The sequence below is a fragment of the Nelumbo lutea genome, chromosome 4 (assembly GCF_056320005.1).
Source record: "Nelumbo lutea isolate HS-2025 chromosome 4, American lotus-T2T, whole genome shotgun sequence".
Lineage (NCBI taxonomy): Eukaryota > Viridiplantae > Streptophyta > Magnoliopsida > Proteales > Nelumbonaceae > Nelumbo > Nelumbo lutea.
The window spans coordinates 1,086,129-1,105,414 of record NC_142687.1 but is presented as its reverse complement, the minus strand read 5'-3'; the positions used below and the strand labels follow the sequence as shown (position 1 = coordinate 1,105,414).

At 37.6% G+C, this 19,286-nt stretch overlaps 1 protein-coding gene across 2 annotated transcripts; it reads left to right on the top strand.

Moving 5' to 3' along the window:
* Nucleotides 1-15,548: 15,548 nt before the first annotated feature.
* On the top strand, nt 15,549-18,050 carry LOC148853298 (xyloglucan endotransglucosylase protein 2-like). 2 transcript variants are annotated; one of them, XM_088986486.1, is made up of 5 exons: nt 15,549-15,632; nt 15,762-15,953; nt 16,102-16,202; nt 16,337-16,530; nt 17,331-18,050. In XM_088986486.1, the coding sequence occupies exons 2-5, from the start codon at nt 15,767-15,769 to the stop codon at nt 17,728-17,730; spliced, it is 882 nt and encodes a 293-aa protein (XP_088842612.1). In that variant the 5' UTR covers nt 15,549-15,632; nt 15,762-15,766; the 3' UTR covers nt 17,731-18,050. The 2 variants fall into 2 exon arrangements, with proteins under 2 accessions (XP_088842612.1, XP_088842613.1); XM_088986487.1 differs by having other exon boundaries at nt 15,564-15,637.
* The last annotated feature ends 1,236 nt before the right edge of the window (nt 18,051-19,286 follow it).

Sequence of the window (19,286 nt, the reverse complement as noted above, 5' to 3'; positions counted from 1 at the left end):
TTTATGTGAATCTTCTGTTTTGTTGAATTCTTGGAGGATCTTGGTAAGATGAATTACGAAAATCTTTTGCAACTAACATGTCCGATTAAATTAATGGTTCCGTGCTGTTCCCCCAACTAATTTCTAGAAGATACTTTGTTTTATTTACAGGCTAGATGGAATTTTTATTCTTTTTTTTTTTGGCAAAAAAGGTACCATATAAACATCAAGGGTACACTAAAAGTCCCCTTTTACAGCTTTCAGAAAAAAACATGCATGTAAGTACGTAGGGGGGTTGGACCTAGTATGTTTTGCAAGTTCATGGGCCGGCTTAACCACCGTCCTATTTACATATAATTACTTTACATCAACAAAAAATGATTATAGGTCAAAGATGTCATATAACGATTGAGCTTCTCATGTGATATTTTTATCGGTTCCTTTTAACTTCAACAAAACATCCTTGGCATCTGATAGTAGAAAACCTTTTTTTGTAGTCCATACAAAAAAATAAAATTGTGCAGACATCTTATTATTGCCCAGAGCTTAGTTGTTGATGATGATCTCGCAGTGCAAGGTTATCCTTCCGCAAGGAGAAGAGGAGATCCATGTGAGAACATAAAGAGCCCAGTAGATGCATTGTGTGTGATAATATTCCATGATCTATCCACCATGATGATCGGGAGTTCTGTGTGTAGAGCATCTTGCGATTCTCATTCAATGTTTGGGTATGGATGAGGTGAGCGTTGTGGCTCAAAAACTTTAAAATTAGAGTAGTTACCAGCCTTCCACAGGATCGTTAGAGGGTCTGGTTTCCCATTATTGAAGATACTATCATTCCTTGCTTCCAAAGGCTTCTGAAGATGGCAAAGATTTTTGTGAGGTAATTATACTTTAGGGCTTTGTCCTTGATATGATTATTATATTGCCACCACCATTCCAACAAGTCATTGACCTGAATTTAGAAAAAGCCTCTGGCATGAGCCCAACTTGGTATTGCATCCAAACAACCCTAGCTAAAGGACATTCTAGGAAGAGATGGTTTTGACTTTCAGGGGATGACTTACAAAAAGTGCACCAGGTGTCATCTTTTCTTTTGCAAATTCAGATGGTTGCTTTTGTTCTAATCACCTTATGTAGAAATTTCCACAAAAAAATCTGGCATCTATGTGAGCACGGGGTTGCCCAAATTATGGACCACCTTGCTACATTTGTCTGATTTTGGGCCGTGGAGTTAATGAGAGTATGATAAGTCGAGCTCACCAAAAATTCACCATTCTTGGAATTTTTCTATAGCAAACGATCACTTTGTTGTAAAAGCCTAAGAGGGATATTAAGAATGGTTTCTACACTGCTATCATCAAACAGATGGTAGAGATATTCTATGTCCCAATTAAGGCTCTCAGTGATTAGATCGCAAGCCTTCAATTGAGAGGGTCCATTGCTTGTAGTTGTTCTCGTAGGGGTGTTATTCTCTAGCTGGGGAATCCAAGGATCCAAGAAAGTTGAGATTTTTTTCCCATCCCTGAGCTTCCAGGAGAAGTGAGGTTTCAACTCATTTTTTAACTTGATAATTCTCTTCCACCACCCCAAGTCTAAAGCTTTTGCTTTCAAGTCGAAGAAACATTTGCCTTTTACATACTTGGCTTCTATTTGCTGAGCCCAGAGACTACCATTGTGATTTAGTAGCCTCCATACTGATTTCAGGAGGAGAGTAGTGTTCATAAAGGAGAATTTCTTTATCCCTAAACTACCAAGGGCTTTAGGTGAACACATAATGCTCCATTTCAGGTTGCAGTTAGCAACATTGCTCGATCTACTAGACCACCAGAAGTTCTTTTGCTATCCATTATGTTGTAGAGGCCAGCTGGAAGGGAGCTTGTTTGCATGGTGTATAAGGGAATACTTTGAGTAACTGCTTTGATGAGTATGGTACGGCCAGCTTGGGAGAGAGTTTTAGCTTGCTAGAGTTCTATCCTGTGTGAAATGTTTTTTTGCAAGTTGCTTATGAGTACTCATCTTTCCCCCTTTTCTGTCTACCAACCAAGTCCTAAGGTATTTGGTACTGAAATTAATGGTTTTCATTCTTAGAGTTATGCTTAGCGACTTTTGGTGTATTCTATAAGTGTTCCTGCTAAACAAAACTCCTGATTTAGCAAAGTTAATATGTTGCCCTGAGATTTTCTCAAACAACCGGAGAGTGGCTTTAGTGTGGAGGAAAGACTCTGGATCTGCCTTACAAAAAATGAAGCAGTCATTAGCAAATAAAATATGAGTGATTGGGTCTGCATCCTTTGCAAGCTTGATTCCTTGGAGCTTTGACGAATTTTCTTCTTTGTTCAACAAAGCTGAGAGGGTTTGCATTCCAATAATGAAGAGGTAGGGTGAGAGGGGATCACCTTGCCTCAAACTTCTTTTAGTCGTAAATAAATCAAAAGAAGACCCATTGAAATTTATTGAGAATGAGGGAGTAGAGATACATTGCCGAATTAACTCACACCAGCCAATCAGGACTCCCATTCTTTTCATGGTTTTTATAAGAAATCTCCAGCCCATTCTATCAAAAGCTTTGGCCATATCAATCTTGAGAGCAACCCATTTCCCTTTCCCTCTTTAGGTTCTTAGCTTATGGATAATTTCCTTCGCTAAGATAATATTGTCTGTGATACTTTTGCCTTTGATGAAGGTTGCTTGATTTGTTGAATTAGAGAAGGGAGAAGAGGTTTTAATCTGTTGGCCAGGACTTTGGCTATAATTTTGTAGAGGGCATTGCTTAAACTAATGGGCTTGAAATGTTCAGCCTTTTCTGCACCCCTCTTTTTTGGAACAAAGATAAGGTTGATATGGTTTATTTGTTTGAGAAGTCTTTTGGTTCTAAAAAATCTTTGAATCATAGAGGTAATGTCATCACCCACAAGATTCCAGTAATGCTGGAAGAAGAAAGTAGTAAAACCATCTAGACCCAGGGCTTTGTGGGGATGCATCTGGAAGACAGCTTGCTTGACCTCTTCTTTTTGAGGGGGGATAAGGAGATTTTGGCTTTCTTCAGGAGAAATTTTGTTGAACTACAGGCCATCTAGGAGTGAAGGGTCAAAATTTTCTTCTAGGTTTGGACTGTTTAGGAATTGGCTTTTGAGGAGGTTTCCTATGGTAAGGGGGTCAGAGGTCCAGTTGTCTGTCAATTGAGAGCCATCTCCTAAAATTTGTTTGGTGGTGAAAGAATTTGGTATTCTTATCACCCTCTGAAAGCCATAACTCTCTGGATTTTAACCTCCAAAATTGCTCTTCTACAAGGAGCCATCTATTGTACTGAGCTTCTAGGTCTGCTAAGTTGCTGATTCCACTTGGATCAGATTGAGCTAAGAGAATTTTTTTTTTCCAACTCCACTATTGTGTTATTTATGTTACCATAAGTGTTCTTGTTCCAATATTTGAGTTGGCTTTTTTGGGACTTCAATTTGCTTGCAATTGAGAAAGCTCTGGATCCAGTGGTTGGAGCATTCTAATTGTCAGCTACTAGTTTATCACAATCTCTATGATGAACCCACATGGGAAGAAAATGATATTGTTTTTTCCCCACTATGGGATTAGGGTTAGTATCAAGCATAATTGGGGAATGATCTGAGTTGATGGCTGGTAGGATAGACAATTTAACTTTAAGAAACTAGTTGAGCCACTCCAAGCTAGCTAGCCCTCTGTCCAGTCTTTCATGCACACCTCTCTTATCCCATTGCTTATTTGACCAAGTGTAGAAAGGTCCTGAGTGTCTCAGATCTGAGAGAGCAAAGAAGTCAATTAAATTCTTGAGGTCTTGAGATCACCTAGCACGATGACTAAGCCTCGCATAGCTGTCAAGGTGCACTAAGTCATTTAGGTCTCCAAGGAGAAGACAAGGAGCACCTCTGAGATAGGATTTTGAGGCGATGATGCTTTCCCATACAATAGCCCTATCTCCACAACTTGGGCTACCATAAAGGAGGATGGTCCAATTAGCAGCTGGGGAGCTAGCATTAATTGATAACTCTATAAACCTTTGTGATGCATCTACTACTACAATATCCAAATTATCCTTCTAGACACAAAGAAGACCCCCACTTAAGCCAATTGAGCTTACATATTTATAATTATAGCATCCTAAGGATTTTGAGTATTTTGAAGCTTTTTCATCAGATATTTTTGTTTCTGAGAGAAAAAGTATGTCTGGGTTCTGAGTTTTACACCACCTTCTGATGGTTCGTTGGAACTCCTTGCTTTCCCCCCCTCTTACATTCCAAGCCAAGATTTTCATAATGATGATGAGCAAGCCAAGATAACAAACCAAACAATCCGAAGTAGAGAAATACAGATTTATTTGACTGAATATACTAAATAACAGGGAATAAAGATAATTAAATACCTAGAATACAAACGTTGTTAAAGAAGCAACCTACTATTGCTATTCTACCGAGAGACCATCCCATGTTTCGATCTAGGAGGACTCCTCAAGTTTGGACAACGTGTCCAAGTCCTTCAGTAGATAGTCTGGGGGTTGGTTTTGCAAGCTCAAGAGCTCTGGAGTAATAGGTATGTGATCAGTAGAGCTGGAGTTGGTGATAGAATTATCACCCTAAGTAGCCGACAGAGGTTTCTTCATTTCATGGACCCATCTCCTTAGAAAGTCAACTAATTGAGAGTTAAAAGGTACCTCGAAAGTTGGACCGCCCTTGAAACCGTTTAGAGAATTATCTGACAAGGATTGGGAGTCTAAATGATCTTTTAAAGTTGATTCGTACCAAAAAGGTCTCCCTCTCCTTGTCAAACCTGTAGATAGATTAATTATGCCAAATCCACCCATTGCAGTCAAGTAGATTTGCACGTTGTTGTCCTCGATTTTCGTTGACTGGATAGGGTGGCTTTCCTTTTCAAAAATAGTTTTGTCTTGCTTTGATTTCTTCTGGGTTGCATTATAGCTTGACTCAGGCCTCTTCCTCTTTAACGATTCATTGAGTTCACCCTGACTCATTTTTTACCACCGATCCTTGCCCTTGTTGGAGCACCTTCCCTCCAGTTGGGACCCGTCAGACATTCGCTGCCTCTTCTCAAGGAGTTCATCTTCAAAGTCTTCTTCCGAGCTTTGATCGCCTCGTACTATCTAGAGTTGTTTACAGGAGGTTGAAAACTCTTAGGGCTTCTTGTAAAGTGGGAAGATGAATGGTTTCTCCAGTTTGTGCTTCGCACGTAGTCAATTCTCCTTGTTCATCAAGCTTCCTTTCCTCTAGCTCCTTGAGAAGGTCCGGCAGCGCCATTGATTTTGGGACCAACTTACATTTTTTCCACGAATGACTTACTAACCCGCAGTAGATACAAAGCTTTGTTAAACTTTCATAGGTAAATCTTATCCAAACAGGATTGTTGTTGTTATTGAGGAAGAAACCTGAAACAATGGCTTCCTGAGATCAATCTCGACATGCATGTGCACCATACAACCTCTCGTAGGCTTGCTTGGCTCCACCACAATGTTATCTTTTAAAACCTTCCCAGTAGCTGAGGCAAAGAGCTTGCAGTGATGGTTAAAAATGTAGTTGTGCGGTATATTATGAATTGCACCCAGATTTTTTAGTGCCAAAGTTTTATTTTCTCTCCTGTGCTATCGTCCTGCCAAGCAGCCACGAGCATCCAACTACCTCAGATAAACCACGGACCTCCGTTATGAACAGGCATAAGATCTTCCTTGTTCCCGAAGATGAAGAACCAGTCCCTGCTGTCGTCGTGACCTTCGTCTACCGGGCTACTTGGATTCCATGCATTCCTAATAAATGCTTGAACATTCTCTATTGAAACTTTAATACGGGGGAAGATTCTCCCTCTTATTGTTTTACTTACTACTTTCGCAGCTTCTTGTATTGGCTCCACATTTATTTCTAGATGGGAATTGATGAGGGGCATTTTGATCCCTCCACGTGGGAGCCATTACTGTGACCATAGGAGCAATTCGCCAAACCGTGCGCCACAAGACCCGTGGGTGACTTGTAACCGCCGCACGAATCTAGGAATTGACATGCCAACACGCCTCATATTGCGGAAGCAGCTCCACTAAAGACTCAGAGACGTTGCCCGAGGCACCTGAACCTTAGATGACTACAAAAGGACTCCAAATCCATCCCAAAAAGGTATGAGCACTGAAAGGCTCAAGCTCTCTCACACATTCTCATGAAATCCCCATACTAACTTAAGCATTGGAGTGTTCTCCTAGGTAAAACCTACCTAGGCACTCTAATCCTTCTTTCTTTATAGCTCTTTCCAGCTCGGACGCATAGATACTAGCTCAGCTGTGCAGCTTAGCGTGGCCAAATCAGGACCTTGTTTGAGCCTAGTTACAGGACACGAGGGAGCGAGCATATAGGGCATCATCAGGAACCAACTATGGTGGCACATTGTTCCAACTCCTTTCCTAAATCGAAAATTTGTTGATTAGTAGGAGACAAGCTCTGGCTTTGGTACTTGTGAGGCTTCGACCATCACGGGAGGGATACTAGTCTTTGATGAAATAGCAGCAGCAGCTTGCTAAATTAATGGAGGGACATTAAAGGGGACGGGGACAACAGCTAGTGTGAAAGGGGATGGGGACAGGAGTAAAAGCTACCTTTCTTTCTTTTTTTTTTAATACCTGATCGGGTCGAGGAATGCTACACTCGGTCTATCATCGCTGACCCCAACTAGTACGAATTGGGATCTGTTCCTCACACAGGGCACCTCACAACCTTACAAGCACATCCCGTTGTGCATTTGGAATATCTCTCTCCTAAATAATAACACATAAGTACAGAAAATATTTCCAGTGCACCGTGGGCTGTGCCTGTGAGGTCAGTGTGAGGCACCCTGCGTGAGGAGGTCTTGACTAGTACACCCTACAAACAGCGATGTTCACCAAAAAATCACATGAGAAAACAAAGGTTCACGAGAGAATACCAAACTATGTCGGTAGGGCGTAGAATTGAGGAGGTGTGGTAAACCTGCACCAAGGGTTGCTTGCTAGCATTTGCCTTACCATAAATAGTTTTTTAACTTTAAATACTAAACTTGATTCAGGCTTCATTTGGGAACAGGGAGGACGACTTAAGCCGATTTGCTTTAGCCAAGTTGATTTTTTGAATTTTGAAGAAGCCATTTGCGGGAGTATCTAGATCCTTTGAACCTTGATTTTCATACCAAAAACGGAAGTAGTGAATATCGATAGATACATTTTGAACCACTGGGCGATGGCCATAGTTTTCAAAATCGGACAAAAAATGGAACCGTTTTAGCCACATGTTTTTGGGTCAAACGATCCGATCATTTAGTCCAAATATGAGTTGAACAGTTTTGGGGTCCAAAACTGGATTTGAACTTATAACCAGTGTCCAAATCAACCGTTCCAACCGTTTGATCCAATCTAGTTTACAAAACCATGGCGATGGCCTTTTCATTTGCTTGGCTTCCATGGCCTACTAGATCTCCAGTACGGGTTGCAGTTTCGTCGCCAGGAAATTTTCCAGCTTACAAAGGTAAATGGAACTTTATTTTTTTACCATGTGGAGGGATCTATGATGAAATATAAAAGAAACATCTAAAATTAAAAATACTGGCACTAATAGATTCATAGGCTTGTTGCAATATTGGTCACAACTGATGATGCTGCTCTGTTCGATAGGAAGGGAGAGATGGAAATTTATCCGAAGATCACAGCTGTGAGGTTATTTATGGTCATAGAAACAGGTCACAAGGGCCTAGGAGTTCTTCCCCATGGGTGGAGTTTTAGATAGAGGTGTAAAACGGGCTGTGCTGCTCTTCCTTGGGATAATTTAGGGAGTCGGCCTGGCACAGTCTATGGCCTAAGCCCATACTATAACACGGGCCAAGCCTTAGGTCAGGTCAGGCTGTAGGTCGGGCCAAAGTTATTTATTTAAAAAATTGAAAAAAAAAAACTTAAATTTTTAATTTTATATGAATTTTGATATATACAATTGATTATATATACAATAATTAAATAAATTAGTATAATAAAATTGAAAATAATTATTTATTTTATTAATATATTATATACTATATTATTATATAATTATAATTTATATAAATATATTATATATTATATATATAAAAATATATATAAATAATCTATATGGGTCGTGCCATGCCGGTCTGGCCCGTGGACCTAAAACCCCAGGCTCAACACAGCCCACACGACTGTGCCGGGCTTGGCACAACTCCCGTGCTGGCGTATCGGGTCGTGGGTGGCACGGCCCAATTTACACTTCTAATCTTAGACAATCAAGTTAATACTGAACTGGAAATGTGGTTGAGTTGAGAACTGGTCATGGGTCTGGGTTCGGTTTTGAACCCAAAACCGTTTGACCTAAGGTTGGATTGAGCTGTTAGACCATTTAACCCGAAAACTAGTGGCTAAAACGATTTCATTTTCTGTCTGATATTTAAAACCATGCTATTTATGGAAGGAGTCCTAGTCATGGGGGTAATGGATCCTCTAATGGATATGAGGTTGGTTTGTTTCCTCCGCATGCAATGGTCTTGGCAGGTGATTCAGGCCTATGTGGTTGGCCATTAGCCTGCATTAAGTGTGGTGCCGATGATTCGTTAGGTCCGTCCGTGTGTAACGGTCGAACGTTATATTTCTGCACGTTACATTCGGGTTGTCTAACAAAAGTTACAAAATTGCTCTGTGAGGTGATGTAAATTGACTGAATTGTCCCATAGGTGCGATACAATGATACATGGTGATTTTACATAAAAAATAGGGAAAGGAAGAAAAATGTTGAAAACTTTTACAAACCTTGTATAAATCGATGCTACACAAACATAAACATGAAAGAGAGGAAAAGGAGGTTTGGAAAGTAATAATTAATTCATCACTAGGCTTAATTCCAAAGCCAACATTCATTCACTCTAATAATTTTATAGTTTGTACGTCTTATTTTATTTTTAAGTTTTGGAGTTCGTCTTTGACCTTGTTAATTAACTTGGGAGGTGGGCCATATTAATTATTTAATTTCCAGTTGGTTGAACGGCACTGACTTAATTCTGATGCGGCTGTAAGTTATATGGCTTCTGATCAATTCTGATGCTTTCATAATTAATTAGTCAATAATATGATGAGAAGGCCCATCAAATTTATCAAATAATTTAAAGAAAATTGTTTGAGTTTTCTATATTTCTCTTAAACTCATTATAACTTTTTAAAATGTAAATTCATCATGTTAATAAGTTTTTATTTTCCAAAATTCTTCTTCCATTAATGCACCGTTAGTGTTTCTTAACAGAGGTGTCTATGTCAACATAAATATCAATTTTCATGATCAAATTACTCTTGAATGGTGAGTTAGAGGAAAAATGGTCTTTTTCAGTTTTCAATTTTCTTGTTTTTTTTTTTTGTTTTTGCATTTTTAATATTTTTTATAATTCTTGTTTTTTTTTACATTTTTCTATTTTCTACAATCTATAAATTTTTTGTGTTTTTTCTACAATTTTTGTATTCTGATTTTTTTTTTCAATTTCTATAGTTTCTATAATTTGAATATAATTTTTTATTTTGTTTGCAATTTCTATAATTTTTTATATTTTTTGTAATTTCTATGTTTTTATGTATTTTATATTTGAAAATATTTTTTTGAACTTTTCTTTTTTTTCGTCTAAATATTAAAATGGTAATATATTAATACCCGTTAATTTATTTTTTATATATTTTATATTTTTCTATGAAGATTAAAATGGTAATATATTAACACTCGTTAGTCTGTTAACGTCAAGTTAGTGACATGATGAACTTTAAACATTTTGAAAAGTTATATGGTAAGTTTAAGAGAAATGCTAAATACTCATGGTGAGTTTTAAACAATTTCCCTTAATTTAATTTAATTTTTTATTATTATTTTTGGGTAATCATCTATCTATCAATTTATCTAATAATCTAGTTAGAAAGTTGGGAGGTGTAAGCTAAGCTAGCTAGGTAGAGAGGTCTAAAACCAAAATCAGCCCATGTGATTTGTCTGTCACCCACCACCCCCAGCTGGACCCTGGTGCTGGTCCCTCCCAAGTCCCTACTCTGAACCTCTTCCCATTCCCTAATGTTGTAAATGTATATGGGTAAAGGCCCCCCCTGAAACATGCATGCATCTATCTGTATGTTACGATGCCAGAATGAGATTTCTGGCTTTTTTTGTTGATGTTTGTTGGAATAGACATGGGGTTGAGATAGGTGGGCTCTATTAGGTTTGAAGATTTGTGATGGCAGAGAATTGATAATAGGATGATGAAGCCATCGATCGAGGTTGTTCTTTCGGTGCTTGCTGCTGTGCTGTGATCCGTTTTAGTTTTTGTCTTTAATATATAATAATTAATCCGATACAGTTTTTACAACCTTTTTGACCGCCTGATTATATTCTTGGATCATGGATCTGCTGGTCTGTCGTCACTTTGATATAATCCCATTCCCATGGATAGATGCATGTCCATGGACTATGGTATCCATTCATTCAATATATCATAGATAAAATATAATGGGCACGTGGCCAGTTTAGAGCAAGAGATCACTCCTCCAGTTCAGACCATGGTTTTTAAAAACGAACAGTGACCAAACCGGTCATGGGTTTGGTTATCGGTTCGAACGGTCCGATCATTCGACCTGGACGGCCGGCCCATTTTAACCAAAAAATTTTAAAAATTGGAAAGTGGTCAAAATGGTTAGAACGGTTCGAATGATTAACCAACTGGTTTATCAGTTTATTGACCAAAATCAACAATTTTGGAGGAAAACAGAACCGATTAGTAACCGGTCCAGTCCGGTTTTGAAAAGAGTGGTCCAGACAGCTAAGAAGCATGCCGAGATTGATGACGAAGTTGTGGGAAGAATGGACGTCATAACTTCAACTTCTTAAATAGGTGTTCCACATCAGCTTTCCACAAAATTCCAAAATTCCACAGCTAAGGAAAAGATGTGACAAGATTGCATGACATGGAGGATGTGGCGCATGCAACATTTATGATATCTCAGTTGTTACGAATTTCAACCAAACAATATTCAATTTGGGTATTCTACGTCCTAAACGTTTGTCTCCTTCCCAGGATAACATGTTGTGTGCAATGAAAATGAAAAGTGATCAATATGGATAAAAAGAAAACAAAATATAGGAAGGAATTTGAAGAAGCAGTGGAGTGGCAGGCGAAGGATACATAACTAAAATGGAATTATTCCACTTTCCAAGTTGCAACTTTTTTACTTATTGGTTGCATTCGATAGGGAATGGGATTGAATGAATTCACAAGGGTTGATGTAGTGTTTCATTGGACTTTAGGGTTGGGGGGTGGGATTTCCCTTTAATTTAGCACCAACACAGTCATATCAATTCATGTCATTGATCAATAACATAACATGGGCAGACTCGCACGAACCCAATGACGACAAGACAACCCATGTAGAGATTTAATGCAATTGTAGTGTGGTTGAGGGAACGTAACATCTTGGGATTTGAGAATTTATTTTTATTTTAAAAGGGCTTTTCCTTCCTTTACCCTTATAATATATTTGATATGGTAGAGCATATTATGCTTCGTGCATGCGGATGGAAATCATGGAATGTAGGGTCAGCGTCCGTCCGTCTCAGTTTCTTCTCCTTCAATTTCATTCATGTGGCCTATTTACTTATTTTTCTAGTGTGATATGAAATATATCTGGTCTTTCCTTTTCCGGTAAAAGAGATGAATATCGAGGAGTCCCACCCCAGACGCACATTTTAACTCAGCACTTCAATTATAATTATTATCCATCCAAATTTGATATTATATAATATTTATGAATACTGGTATGTATGTATATACTTTGTTTGTAACAAACTTTATGATGATGATGATTATAATATGTTTTCAAATTTTTTTTTTATATATATATTTTTATTGGTCATAGAGATATGTCCAAATGTTTTACTATATAAATATAAAAATATATTTAGATATTTTTGTGTTTTATCTTTGTTAAAATTTTATTATATAATTATAATTTCATAAGTTGATAAATTTGATTTGAGATGTTGAATTGAATTTTATTATTTAATTATATATCCATGGCATAATATTAATTATATTGTTTTGGATAATCCATTTAATTATGCCCACTCTACGTACCTGTTTTAGTTTGTAAAATGAAAGTCTGTTAGTCGCGAGAAAAAAACCCTCTTTTAAAAAATTTGAAGAAGGTGGAGCTGGGCTGCTGCTGCTGGGGCTGGGGGGCATTTATTTATTTATAATCTCCACTAAATATAAATAATATAAAAGCAAGCAGACAAATGACTAGAAAAAGAAATAATAAACCGATTCTTACTCTAACTGTGCGTGTGAAATGCAAGAATGAGAATCTGTCAGTCACGTGTTATCCTTAATGTTGTTTAATTAGAGAAAGAGTTATAAATTAAAAACGACTAAACATATTATACTCATACGTACACGGTACACCATGTGGAATATAATGAATAGGTTTCATTAATTAAAAACAATGAATGAAAATCCATTTGTAAGTCAACTTGAATGCTTTTACATTTTCTTTATTCAATTTGGCGCCATTATATAAACAGCTCTACTACTTACAGACTTCATCATATTTGTATAATTGGCAAGTATATTAATTACTATTACATCTGGAAAAGGAGAACCCATCCCATGTATGATGTAGGTCTTACCAAGTGTCTCATCTCATGCACAGCTAATATAATTAGAGATACAAAAGCAAGCTTATTTTCCTATATATGGCCCTAGTGGTGGAAAGTGCAAACTGGGGAACCGCTTGATAATTACTGATTAACAGTTGCATCTTGGATGAGATGGTTTATTAGAAATAGAACATCCCTAAATCAGATGATGGTGGGTGGATAATTCATAAGGGGGCCCATATCTGTACCTATACCCATGCTCATAATGTAACAGTTTTGAGTAAGGCTTTATCCAAAGTACAAACAGTAGCATGCTGGGTTGCCCACCTGTTGGTGGTGGGGGGTACAACCATAAAGAACAACACATGACTGATGATTCCACCAAACATCATACTCCAACTGGCCCTTTCAAGTGATGAGACATATATATATAGAGAGAGAGAGATATGATCAATCAAAATAAAATAAAAAGAAGATTCAAATGGTTATTCTATTATTAAAAGTTGTGGTGGAAGGATCTACTTGTGTGTATGCGCCTGCCATTTCTAAGCAAATTAAAGCAAATGAGGAGCAGTAGAGAGTAGTAATGCCAACGTACTTGAAACTTGAAATCCAAAGTTGAATCCAGACCAGGCACCTTCTACCGGTTTTCCCTTTTTATTTCTAAGTTAATGTTTAGTTTAAAGGAAGTAGGGAAAAGAAGATAAAGATAGGAAAATTTTTACAAACCTTGTATGGATTTTCTTACTTCCCTTTTCTTTTCCTACTTTTTCCTTCAAATTAAACACAGCCTAAGAGTGATGGCCATATTCTCTTATTCATTCCTTGGTAACAATTAATTAAGTACCTCATGAATATGGCTGATTGGCAATTCATTCCTTGGTAACAATTACATTGAATTAGTTAGTTACTTGGCCGAGGCTTAATATTAATATTGGTAATACAAAATTAAATGCAGTATAAAAAAATATTTAATTTAAACATGTGCAAATTCCAAGTTCTAAATTAACAAGCTCTTTATTTTGGATGTCCATGACCATGAGATGATGTTTTAACTTCCATTTTTTTTTTCTTGCAGCAAAGCGTGTGACAGATGTTTCAATTTGAGAGTTGAGTTGTACAGTTACCAATTGACAGCTGTTTCGTATAATTAAATATATATTCACTATTATTATTAATTTTGGTTAATTATAACTTATAAATACAGCCCAAAACAAATCAAGAAGGCTACGAATATATCTCTCTCTTCTCTGATGCGGCACAGGTTATATATAGGCCATTCAACTAATATTATTATATGCATATCAGAATCATAATGTGCAATATCATAAATTTTGACAACTTTCAAACAAAACATATTCTTAGAGATCAGAATATTTTAACTCATCTTTTTGCGTATTATTCAAGTAAATTTGGTGTAAATATTATATATGATTCTTTTGAATTTCATCTACTTTCAAATTATCAATTGAATGAATGTGTTATTTTATATTAGCAAAAAAAAATAGAAACATATACAACTTAAAACTAAGCCCCTTTTTTATTTATGATAATAAAGAATAAAACCGATGGTGATTCAATAGACAACCTTGTGGCTCAATAATATCAGTATTAGCGTAACCCCACTTTGTTTAATTAGTGTTTACCACTCATTACTCTTATTTTCAAGCCGCAATTAAATGAAATGAATGTGATCGACCAAACAAGACATGATAAGAGCTCACCACTCACCGGCAGGACTCTTGTTTGCCCATTTCATCAACTACTAATTCCATGCGTCAGTCGTGTGGCCCTCAATATTCATAGGTTGAAAAAATTCAGACAACAGCAGAGTAGGAACAGAAAAAGAGAAAGTCAAATTTGCATTGCGTTCATCCATCTTATATATAAATATAATTAATGGGAACAGATAATCACTACTAAACTTGAAACGATTGAAGGAAAGGGCCAAGGCCATCACCCAAAGATCTTTAACAAAAAGTATTTCAGTCCTTAAACAGTATGATAATTGCTTCATATCATTCCATTAATTAGCTAATAATTATAATATAGAGCCTAGGCGTGTCCTGGTTTATAATTTGATGAGAAGGGTTAAAACGGCCAGCCTGATCCTGATCGTGAACCAGATGTGCCATGTCGCGTTCCATCAGTATTCAGTCATAGGCTTTTGGTTGGTCTATTGCTATCAAACGGGATTTCATGTCCATTACTCTCTAACTCACATTCTATCCATGTGAATTGCAGTCATATATCTCTATTATGAATTGTTAGATGTGTGACACAATTCACGACAGACAGAGGGGTAGGGTGTGAGTAGAAAATCTGGGTTATTGGTCCATGATATACCTATACATGTAGCAAACAGCCAATTCATACATCCTTTGGATTAAACAGTAGAAGTGTCATGTGTGACCAAGGAATTGCAGCAGCTTCCGGTGAAGGCAATAAGGAACCGTCGTACTGTACATGCCTCCAGGCTCCAGCCTCATTCTTATCATCCTTCCCATCCGTGGAGAGAGAGAGAGAGGCGACAAGGAAAGAATTTCAACGCTTTTTCAATATCGTTCCCGGCCCCAACTGAACCAACCCTTATCAATCAATACCTTCCAAACATGCCAATGCGTAAGATAAATTATTGACACACATTAATGATTAATCCTCTGGTCCTCTCCCTCTCTACCTCTACCACACTACCAGTAGAGATGTGTAGCTGTAATACTACTATATATCTATACGCTATTTATATTAAATTACGCTTCTTTATTAATTTGTTTTGAGCTCAAAAACAAAACAAAGACGCAGATAAAGTGGTTGTACAGCCCAAAACGAAAAGTCGAAAACGTCCAAAAATAATTATACCAGTGTACATATAAATATTTAAATATATATTTTTTGCCTACAAAAGGACTTGCACACTGCCTCACTTTCCTGCAGAGTAATCAGAGAACCTCTCTCGCTCTCTCTCGCTCTCTCTCGCTTGGGGTAATGTGTGTGCCGAGAGACTAGAAGAAGACCCATTATCTTTCTTTCATTTGCATTCCCTAACCTTGTTTCTCAGCTCAGCCAGTCACAACCTCGTTTATTGAATAGATTTTTCTTTTTGTTTTGCAGAAAATATGGCTTCATTACTCTGGGCTCTATGTTTTGCTTTCTTGTTTCTGACCCATGCCACACTGGCTTCTCCGCCAAGGAGGCCTGTGAATGTACCATTTTATCGCAACTATGTGCCTACATGGGCTTTTGATCACATCAAATACTTCAATGGCGGTAATGAGGTTCAGCTCGTTTTGGATAAATACACAGGTAAATAGTTAATACATCCCCCCCCCCCCCCCCCATCTAATTTTTTAATTTCATTCTTTACTTTACACTCTAGTTAAGTAGGATTCGCAACAATCTCAATCTGATCATCGGGAGGGTTCTTAGTTCTTTGGATCTTTTTTCCGTGAAGGTACTGGTTTTCAATCCAAGGGCTCTTACTTGTTTGGTCACTTCAGCATGGACATAAAGTTGGTTCCAGGGGATTCTGCTGGAACCGTAACTGCCTTCTATGTAAGTGGCTTCCCTTTCGTTTCCACTGTCAAGTGTAAACCATTCATTCATTCATTCATTCCTTCCAGCAATATCCATTTTATTCTTCTGATTGCAATATTTAATTTCTTGGGTATTTTATGGCTTCTCCTCAGTTATCTTCTCAAAACTCAGAGCATGATGAGATAGACTTCGAGTTCCTGGGAAACAGGACAGGGCAGCCCTACATTTTACAGACAAATGTCTTCACAGGTGGGAAAGGAGACAGAGAACAGAGGATCTATCTCTGGTTTGATCCAACCACAGAGTACCATTCCTACTCGGTTCTATGGAACATGTATCAGATAGTGTACGTTCCTCTTTCTCACTTGCTTGTCAGTTTTTGGCAAATCGATCGGGTAATTACAATGACCACCCAAACCAAACCCAATCAAAGCTACTCAAGTCTTCTAGAGTCACACACACACACACTATGAAAGCTTTAGCTTTTAGCTTTAGAAGAAAATGATAAAATAAAAACAAAGACTGAGCTGAGCTGAGATATTTTCCTTAAACCCATGTCACTTTAATAACTCCGGTCGGTCTCTGTGTCTGATCGAGCTTAATACTTATTGTCACCGGTCTTCCCTAACACCAAATAACTAATACACCATAAGACACAAGAACTCAAGAAGTATGTTTTCCTTGGGCACCAGTTTGAACCAAAATTTTGGCGAGTTAATCAACAAAGGAGAGGGCCCGACTACTAAGAATAAGAGTTTGTTAACTCTTTGCAGAATGCATACTCTTTGGATACTTGATACTACTTGATGCTTTAAGATTATCAAGCTAGTTCATCTTGAACTTGAACTTTGTACTAATTAAATCAAATATCATAATGTACTGAATCAACTTTTGTCACGTGTATTTCGTATCATCAGCACCAATGTTGAAAGCGTAAACACGTGACAATTTGAAATAAAAAGGGGCCAAACAGAAACACATCATTCCCACTGTTTATTTTCTTTTTTGTTTACCTCAATTTAATTTGTTTCATCAAGGTCACAACGTGTAGTGGTGGGCATCTTTTGTTTTGTTAAGACTTAAGACTTAAGACCAGAGCAGAATGATTGAAATTCAGTTTGATGATGATGATGATGATGTGAGCAGATTCTTTGTGGACGACGTTCCAATCAGAGTATTCAAGAACTGCAGGGATCTGGGAGTGAGGTTCCCTTTCAACCAACCCATGAAGATATATTCAAGTCTGTGGAATGCAGATGACTGGGCCACAAGGGGTGGTTTAGAGAAGACTGACTGGTCCAAGGCCCCATTTGTGGCCTCCTACAGGAGTTTTCACATCGACGGCTGTGAGGCGTCTGTATATGCGAAGTATTGTGACACCCAAGGCAAGAGATGGTGGGACCAGAGGGACTTCCAAGATCTTGATGGGTTTCAGTACAGAAGGCTTAAGTGGGTCCGTGACAAATACACCATCTACAACTACTGCACCGATAGAGCGAGGTACCTTTCAATGCCGCCTGAATGCCAAAGGGACAGAGATGTTTAAAATAAATTTAGGTTTTGGTACTATATATGGCTATGGAATATGGATATGCATTGTGGGGTTTCTTCTTTAATTATTCTCTATTTTCATCATCATCATCATCACCACCGGCTCCATTAATTATAATTATGTTGTAATTGTTTTTGTTATGTTGGGTATAATATGGTGAGTGGAGTAACAATATATGTTATAGAAAATGGGATTCCATCTTGGATGGAAAATGGGAAGGTGGCAGACCCTGTTTGATGTCTTTCTCTTCTTACTGTTATTATTATTATTATTTTTTGTAATGGAAAAAAAATAGAGAAATTTGTCTTTATAAATTAAATTTGATGGGCCTGGGCCCTGATGGCATTAAGCAATATTTGTTCTTGACTTGTTGAGTGTGTGGGCGTAAATGATAATGGAAGTGGGTTCTCTTGGGAAATCAGATTAGCTGAACAATGAACATGATGATGGCTGATCAAAAATCAAAATGGACCTTCTTAATTTGGCAGGCATAAGGAAAGTGGGTATAATGAGAATAATATCCATGAACATCAATGAAAGCTTGCATATTAGACCAAAAAATTATTATATAGGACATAGCTCTGGTGTTGTGAAGCCATCAGTGTTGAGCTTGCCACTAATAATATTAGTCTTCATGTTGCCGACATCAACATTTGTTAATTTTCTTCCAACTTGGGGGGTTTTTGATTTGTTTTGGCAAAGTGTTTTGCCCCCAGTTTACAATTTGATAAAAGTATGATTGAGTAGAGTAGGGGTAGGGGTGCTGCCGTGCTGGTGGTAGGGATGATTAATTAGTTAGTTAATTGTTTTAAGGAAGAAGGCAGGACTCCGAACAACCCAGGAACATGGCAAAGTAGGTGGTTTGCATATTTTAGTCGGTAACTCAAATGGCTCTGCAGGTTATTGCGAGTCTCGATCGTTTAATTTACTATCGTCCCCTTATTTATAGGTTCAATTGGAGCCTGAGAACCCTTGTCGTTTGGTCTGAATGCATCCTTAGGGTTCATTTGGTTTGCAGTCAGAATAAGAATCAAAATCCTGGTCTATTCCTATAATCTATTTAGTTAGATAGGAGTGAAAATGAGAATTGAAATCAGTAAAAATAAGATCTTATTTCCAAAAAGGGGACAGAAACAGGGACAGAGACAAGAAATAACTATTCCCTCAAATAAGGGAATACCATTTCAATAAGAATAAAAATGAGATTCAGATTCAATCCAATCAAACGATTGAAATCGAAATAAGCCATTGGAATTCCAATTCCAGACCCCTATTCCTTTAAACCAAATGGGGCCTTATTATTTTTTGTTAGTTAAAAGCTTAAATGGCCAATATTATTTGTTTGATACTCGTATCTGATTGACCCCGGCCGTCATCTCTCCATGGCAGGTCGGGTCAGGGAGCTAAGCTTAACTCCCTGCTTGGCCACACTGAAAGCCTTCTGTCCTTCTATATTATGATTATCATATTCACGTGATTGGACCACATAACTAGATATAGATATTCAAATTAGGCATATGCTGAATGCATGTGACAATATCGATCCAATG